The 8,263-nt window shown below is 45.0% G+C and overlaps 1 protein-coding gene across 1 annotated transcript in view; it reads right to left on the minus strand.

The window, feature by feature from the left end:
* ptpn23a (protein tyrosine phosphatase, non-receptor type 23, a) overlaps positions 1–8,263 on the minus strand; it is a 20,155-nt gene that overhangs the window by 6,231 nt on the left and 5,661 nt on the right. Inside the window, exons 10-19 of the mRNA XM_035672981.1 lie at positions 5,251–5,307; positions 5,087–5,145; positions 4,891–4,970; positions 4,136–4,250; positions 3,971–4,036; positions 3,440–3,585; positions 2,700–3,017; positions 2,039–2,193; positions 1,553–1,884; positions 6–1,366 (exon numbers count right to left, since the gene is read on the minus strand). Coding sequence (XP_035528874.1) covers positions 6–1,366; positions 1,553–1,884; positions 2,039–2,193; positions 2,700–3,017; positions 3,440–3,585; positions 3,971–4,036; positions 4,136–4,250; positions 4,891–4,970; positions 5,087–5,145; positions 5,251–5,307 — 2,689 coding nt within the window. The remainder of the gene's footprint in view (positions 1–5; positions 1,367–1,552; positions 1,885–2,038; positions 2,194–2,699; positions 3,018–3,439; positions 3,586–3,970; positions 4,037–4,135; positions 4,251–4,890; positions 4,971–5,086; positions 5,146–5,250; positions 5,308–8,263) is intronic.

Genomic DNA, 8,263 nt, shown 5'->3' on the forward strand with positions numbered 1-8,263 from the left:
GTGATGTTGTGGGGGTAGAGCACTGGGGGGCATCTGTGGCATTGGGCCCCTCGGCAGGTGGACCTGAGGACTGGGGACCATATGAGGTTGTGAAGCAGGAGGCATCTGGGGGTGCAGGGTTGGGTGGATGGGCTGGCTAGTCGGGGGCATGTAGTTCTGTGAGACTGGAGGCATTGGCTGACTTGTGGGGGGCATTTGTGCTCTGGGGCCACCTGGTATCTGCATATGTGGGTGGGGGGGCAGCTGCTGGGCATTGGGGGGCATTGAGATTTGTTGCTGTTGTGGCAACATGTGTTGGTGAGGGAGCCCAGGGGGCATCTGTTGGTTGGGGTGGGGCATGTAGGGCTGAGATGCAGGAGGTCCCGGCTGAGAAGTTGGGGGCATTTGTGGATGTACAGTCTGAGGTGGCCTTGGCATGGAGCCTGGCATCATCTGGGGGTGCTGCTGGGGTACATAGCCCTGTGGAGTCTGGTAGCCTTGGGGTATCTGAGGCCGGGGCTGATAGCCATTTTGCTGATGTGGCTGCAGCTGACCTGGGAATGGCTGCTGGTACTGGGGAGGAACACCAGGCTGAGGGGGCAGATATCCATGCGGGTAGGCGTGAGGACCAGGAATAGCTCTCGGTCCAGGCTGGTATCCCTGAGGCAGGGGCTGATGGTACTGCTGCGGCTGCTTCTGCTGCTGTTGTTGGGGTGCAGGAGTTTGCGTTGGGCCATGAATGGGCATGCCAGGCTGGGGCATAAAGTGGGGGTAGGTCCCCATCTGTGGTGGTACAGTGTAGCCAGTTGAGGCTGCAGGTGGGACCGGGTGGTGTGGTGTAGGGGCGTAGCTGGGGATCGGGGCCTGGATGCTGTCCACAGTGGTGGTCGAAGGCCGCACTGCGGTAGGGGCTACACGTCCAGGTTGGGGGCCGTGAGTAGGGGGTGGCCGATAACCTGACACAGTTGCCTGGGGTGGCAATTGTGGAGGCATCTGAGGGAGGGGTCCTCGTGGCAGAGCCCCAGAAGAAGGAAACTGAGCTATCCGTGCCAGGAGTTCTGGAGGGGGCAGGTTGGCAGGGAAGCGAGGAAGACCAGCAGCCGGAGCACCAGGCCAAGGCAGAGAGCTGCTGCCACCCAGGTTGGAACTTGGGGGGACGAAGGCTTCGGGATTGGGTAGACGAGCTGCGGCGGGGTAGGAAGCGATGTCAGGGGGGAGGCTGCGGAGTTCCTCAGGTAGGTCACCCCCCAAGGCTAAGATTGCTGCACTAAGCTGGGCCAGCTCTGGGTCCTCCAGGCTAGAGCAGGCAGAATCGACATCTGAAGCCTTTGGGTTCAAGGAGGGCTTAGCTGCTGTGGGCCGTGCCGGGGGCTTCTTCTGGGTCTCTCTAAGGAAGAGACAAACAACAGAGAGCAGGGATACAGCATGATTAAGGTGTCACCATTAGCAGAGGGAAGAAAAAAAGTCTCTTCTGCCACAAAGCCACTTTTTCATTTAACTGCTTTGACTATCTGGACGTCAAAGTTGTCAAATGCAAAAATGCCTTAATGTTTTGTTTCAATGTCTGCCTTACTTTTCTAGGAGGGGCTTCCTCTCATCTGCCCTGGTCTGACAAAGGGTCTTTGATCTCTCCAGCAGACGTGATGCTTTGGTTTCCAGGTCTTCATAGAACTCCTTCCCCTCCTGGGACTTCTTTATCAGGTCCTCATAGGCTTCGTACGATCCCACCAGTCCCTGGACGGTGCTGTTCCACTGCTGCTCAGTCTGGCTCAGGCCCTTGCGAACTGAAGCGTACTGCACGTTGGCCTCAGTCAGGGCCTTCAGGATGTTCTCCTGAGCTGCCAGGTTCTGGTCAATATACACCTTCACCTGCTCGTACTTCTTCAGCTGCTCCTCAAATATACGCTGGAAGGACACAGGTTAGTTAGCGGTCTCACAAAACCCACTGGTTGCAATTAAAGCGTCTTCCTTGAATCATTTTAGTTTTAATGTCTCTCTCGCACTTTTCCGTGTTACAATGTGCATGTTTTGTGTGGACTCTAGGGAAACAGCCGCATACCTTCATGTCTGCCCTCTCTGTGGTGACGAGGGTGGAGGTGATGTCATCCTGCTGGATTAGGTCGCGGAGCTGTTTCTCCAAAGAGCCTCTCTGTTCCCGCATTTCCTGCACCTTCCCAAGGATCCGCTTCATGCACTGCAGCCCTGCTACTTCCTCTGCATACACACACACACAGAGGGTTACATTCCCGATTCATAACAGCATTATAAAACAGAAAGAAATATAATTCATTTCAATATAATGCATTTTATTGATGCTTCCTTGCCTTCTTTTAACAATATGCTTGTTCTTATAATATGGCAATATAAAATGTCTTATAACATTCATTAAAATTGTTATATTTTTGTAACTGTAAAGCACCTTACCCTGGATTTGAAAAGGCTTTATAAAGAGAGTTTTATTTTCTTACATTCAGCTAATACCAAAATCTTTATATTAATAACATATTTTGAAAATGTTTCAGTGCAGCAAAACAATATGTGCCACCTTCTTTGCAGCTTTTGGACAATAATTTAAAAAGGAGTAACTATGTGACAATTAGTCAATCTGCAGAAAAATACTTACTATTTTAATTACCAATACATTTTTTTCATTATTTTTTAAGCAGCTCTATAATATATTTTAAGAGATCACACAAACTCTCACCATCAAACACACTCACCTTCACTGAGCTGGGGCCGGGGCAGGGCCTCTTTCAGACTTTCCAGTGGCCCCCCGAGCAGACGCAGGTTGCTAATGTGCAGGTTCATGGCCCGGTGGAGCTCCGTGTTGGTGAAACTGGCCTTTTCATGAGCCTCCATGTACTTCTCCAGGTCCCTGCGGATCTCAGCCAGAGCCTGACCCTGCGCTGCCGCGTGCACCTCGCCTGCAGCGGGGCCACAGACCTCCTGGAGGGCTCGCTGGCCGGCCTCGTCTTCCTCTAGCACGTCTCTGATCTCCTTCAGTGAAGACTCCACGTCAGTGAAGACACCCGACAGCCCTACAGAGGCAAGAAATGTCATTATTTACACAGAAACACACAACAAGGTGCTGCACAGAACACAAAAACATAGAAAAAATATCTTGCATACACAGTAATGACATGAAATTTGATCTGTATTTTAGGTGATGGTTAACAAAGAAACACCACAGGGCCTATTCTATCCTTAAATGTTAAAAATCCATAGAAATGTGAACATAATTATCATTAAAATGTATGCTTATCATTAATGTAATTGTCATAATAATGTAACATAATATACATGGTTTTCCTTTGGTGGCCTGCTTATCAATTTGTTTTAGCTGATTAAGGTTGATTATATCAGAAATTAAAGTAATAAAAAACCCAAACTGAAGTTTTGAGTATTGTTTGTTAATTATTTATTTTCTGCATTATCTTTTTCTGTGTGCATTTCCACTGACCTTGCATGGACTGGATGAGGCTCTTGACGGTGTCGGGTCGGACACTGAGAGCAGCACACTTCTCCATCAGGACTGGAGGGATGTGGCTGTACATGTCCAGGTTGTCCACCGACTCCGGCTCCAAACCCAGAGAGTCCATAAACTGCCTGCGGGAAGAGACGAGACCAGTCAGCTCAAACCAGCACATCAATAAAATCCTTCCCTCTCAGTACATTACTTCTGCCTTTCAGTATCGATATTAAGTTCAGAGTAGGGAATGGCCATAAAGGCTGCCAAAGTTCTTGTAGAAAGATTTTTTTTGTTTATGAATTTGATTTAAGGAACTGAGCATAGTGGGATTTTATTTTAGGTTAAATAAAGTACATAAAAACATCACATACACTTACACAAGGATTTACCCAATCACATTACAGAATGCACTACACATACGTAAGTTCCATGTCAATTGTCAATTATTGTGTTATATTTAGAAAGGGGTCACTTGATTTCTTTTAAATAATCACGATGATGCACACACACTCATGTACTCACTCTAGTGTTTCATTCTTGCTCTCAATCTTGACCATGACGTCCCTCAGCAGCTTGGCCTTCTCCTCACTGGACACAGAACCACAGACATTAATAAACCTGATTAATGCATGAAAGGCTGACTGATGAAGCTCCTTTTCACCTGTCTAATATGAACTTCGCATCTACCTGTAGAGTGAAGAGGCCTCATGAGCAGCCATAGGCACCAACTTGGCAAACAGGTCTGGCCCAGTGACAGTGGGGTCCGTGGGGTTGACTGGTAGAGCTTTCACCAGTGGGGCACCTAGAGAGGCCAGAAGTAGCTGGTTTTATTGGCACGGTAACACATGAGCTCGATTTTATACAGAATAGAGATCAAAATCAAAAGAAACAGCTACAGCCTCTGTAGTTTGTCCTTGTAACACAGCCTGCAGCCACATTTTGGATGTGAGGCGGCCCAATAATAAGAAATTGATAACCTATTAAATCAAAATAATCGTAAGATTAATTGCTGATGAAAGTAATTATTAGTTGCAGCCCTAATCGCAAGGAGGTCTTTTGCTCAGCTACTTCTCTAAGACAGAAGAATCAACAATAATCTGCAATTTTATTTATCACTTTATTTAACCAATGTTATTAACCAATCACAAAAAGGACAAAATCCTGAATCAAATACAATCAAATTTTAATGAATGTGGCTGCAATTACAAACTGAGCAGGAGTGCACTGATAAACAATGAATCCTGCTTAGTCACATACTTCCACAAGGATCTACAGTATGTCATCATAAACACTGACACACCCAGTTAAACACAAGCTATCCACTCTCTCTCCACACATGCAACAAAATACATCTATATGTGAATGCAGCTTTGCATAAGCGCAGTGATAAAGGCACTGTGTCAATACAGGAAACTGAACATACTGAAGCGTCTTCCTGTTACCTTTGACTGAGGCCAGAGTCTCCAGAGAGGGAACTGTCTCATGATAGATGAAGTCATTGTCCTTTTTGGCTGAATTGAACCTGTAGGTGAAAGTTCAAAGACTAAACTTCAACATATATTGTTAAAAAAGTGTTTGATGCAAAGTAAGACAGCAGCGAAACTACATGAAAATGCCAAAACAAGACTTATTGCTCACTTTCCCCCGATAACGTCCATGGTGAATCTCAAGGCCTCTTGCACACTGTCGGGTTGACCCTGGTTGTACACAGACAAAACAAAGGAGTTTTGTAAAACAATGGACACACACACACACACCCCAACGCAGGTTAGAGTGACACCTGAATGAACTCGTGTGTCTACCTTGGCCAGCTTGATGGCTTCACTGAGTTTGTCCAAGGAGCTCTGTAGATACGCCAACTGTTGGAAACAGAACATTTAAGTAAGATAGGAAATTATGAAAAATGTTTTGAGTCATATTTGAGTCATTTAGCAGAAGGAAAAGCAGCTTACTATGATTGTGGTAAACCTGGCTTTTGTGATAACTGTGACCAAAAAAAAACCACCAAGATTTTACTGCAGTTTTCCAAAAGGAGCCGGCATTTCTGAAGAGTGCTTGCGTGGGCTGGTCTGGATATTGCTCAGTTTTTTGTGTTTGTGGTGTCATGTGTTTCTGTTTTTCATGTTTGTGGCTTTTACATCTGGGTTTCTTCTCCTGCACTTTTCTCTATGTTATATTGCGTTTTTATGTTTCTATCGTGCATATAATATTTATATACATCAACTAAAATCGCGAGAGGCAGATGGAATGGAGTTCTGGATGGCCCTTGTCCAACAAGGTCGATAGTCAGAAGGATGGCTGGAGGATGTTTTTGGGCTGAATCGTGGGAAGTGAGTTGGTAGGCCCTTTAAGCGTGCTGAAGTGGGTAAAATGATGATGATAAAAGAAGAACGTGTTCTGGATAAAAATTTCTTAAGAACAACACCCATCCCATGCTGATTCCATTGAGGCACAAAAGGCTGCTATGGCATTAGGAGAGAATCACGTGTGGCACGCATCTTCCTTGACTCAACTAATTGAGAACCTGTGGAAGCTCTTTAAAAGGAAGTCTATGAGGGGGGGTGGCAGTTTCCTCAACAGCGCCTGGGAGGCAATTCTGGCATCCTCAAAGGAAATTACAGCAGAAACTGTACATGATTGTTCATGGATTGAAGAGGAGTTGTTAATGTGTATCAAACAGGGCTCCTATGTTCAATAGTGTAATCTCGATCTTTAAAAGTGTTTTTGATTTAAATAGCTTGATTTGAGAAATTATCCTCTAATCAAAACAGCAGATTTCGTTTTGGCATCTTGTAACTATTAAGTGTTTGAAACTCTGTTTCACATACATAGATCTTGGAACCTGATTTTGGTTATTTTGCAAAAGGGAGGGGGGGTGCCATTGTCATCTCTGGTAATTGTGGGTTTATAAAACCAGATTACGATATATGTTGAGGATAAATCTATCGACTAACCAATTTATGACTTTAGTAGAAGAAAAAGTTATGCTATATTTTGGCACCAGTGTATGCTTGTTGAGCAGGTCAATTCTTTCTTCTAATCTACATAGTAACATTATAAATATAATAATAGATATGACTAATGATGGTAATGATGATAATGATGACAATGATAACAGCCAGCAGGCAAAAGAGAAAATAAAAAAAGCGATGACCAGGGCCCTATCGTCTCCAAACGTTGGCTCGAACAGCAAAGGGAAAACAATTAACCGAGCACACCAAGGACAAAACGAACCCAACAAAAGCGCAGAAAAAAAGCAACAATGGGCACAGCGCCAAATAAAAAAAAAAAAAGCCAGACACACCTATGGCGATGGCCGGAGGGCCAAGACTAAAATACGACAATTGAAATTAATCAACAGGGCCGCGGAGCCCTCTGTTAAGACCCTATGGCGGACGGCCCACCTTCTTAATCACCCTCTCCAATTAACTTGAAACCAAAGCCATTTCTCCACAAACCTTTCCTCCAAAAACGCATTGCGGCTGCCTCCAGAGCTTGATCACTAAACTATAACGCAAACAACGTCTGTGGGAGAGCTCTAAATTTAACCCCTCAGGGACTTCCCTCCCAGCCAGCCTCCAGCTTGCCTGTAAACACGGCGTACATGCCGGATGTTTTAACTCCTTCTTACGGAGTATGTGACCCAAAATGTTGGTCAGGTAAGCTGAGAAGGCGCGCGTGTGTGTGGCCACCCAATTAAGTATTTCTAAGACTGAAGCTACCACTGGTTCCAAGTAGTCAACTGGGCCCCTCAATGCAACGAATAGGTATGTTTTCTTAACGCTCCTCTCAAAACTTCCTTTCTGTGTTCAGATGATTCGTCCTAAAATTCTCTGATTTCAGGCTTCCTCAAAATGAACCTAGTTTTCTTGGTTTTGTTGCAGTCCTCTCTTAAAAGTAAGGAACTGAATAAACTCTTTTGGGTCTGAAGAATATTGGAAACCACAGATCAATGTTTTTCAACCAATTTATGGAGCCAAACCAAGTAATTAAGTTTATTCGAATAGAGACGACCAGATTACATTAATGATGAAAAATATAATATTAAATTGCAGCAGCTAATAGCAATACAGTAGGCTGACGTTATAACTATTGCAGTGCGTGATAGCATGTTAGCTGGAACAAGTGACCTGCCATGAAGACCGAGCAGCCAGTGAGAGCGCGGCGATCCTCCTAACAAATATACATATTCCATTCCAGATTAACCAGACATGATGTTGGGTCCGACACTGAGAAAGAGAAAAATCAAGACATTCGTTCCGGTGTGAAGAAAATTCAAGTAACAGAATATGGGGTCGAAGTGCTCAGAAAACTTCTCTTGAGGTCCAGTGTGTAAAGGATTAGCGCGGCCCTCTTGGCAGCGTAAAGTTGGCACAACGTTTCACCCACTCCGCCTTCCTAAGGCAAAGCACAGGTTGGCGCAACAAGAATATATCCCCCCATTTCGAGCCCAGTCTCTCAGTTTGGACGCTTCCTGGCATACTGTCAGATAACATGGCGGTTCACCATGGTTAGGGCTTACAGGTACCTTACGTGGCGTTCTGTAAAAAATAAAAACGGTCATCTTCTAAGGACTAACCTGGAAAAGCACCCCAACAGTTCAATTTTTAGTGACTTATTAATTATCGAACTTAATTATTATTCCACAACATACTTGTGAATCTTATTAACCATTTCTGAATTTCGAATGTTACAGCAACATTGACCTTTAAATCACTTGCGCTGGTCGTACCGATTCAGTTTCCTGGCACAACCTATTTCGAAAGGATGTCCAGTGCTGGCAAAGAGGTCCCGTGTGGTGCCTCTCACAAGATG

This window comes from Morone saxatilis, unplaced genomic scaffold, assembly GCF_004916995.1.
Source record: "Morone saxatilis isolate NCDOM2014 unplaced genomic scaffold, NCSU_SB_2.0 Contig24, whole genome shotgun sequence".
NCBI lineage: Eukaryota > Metazoa > Chordata > Actinopteri > Moronidae > Morone > Morone saxatilis.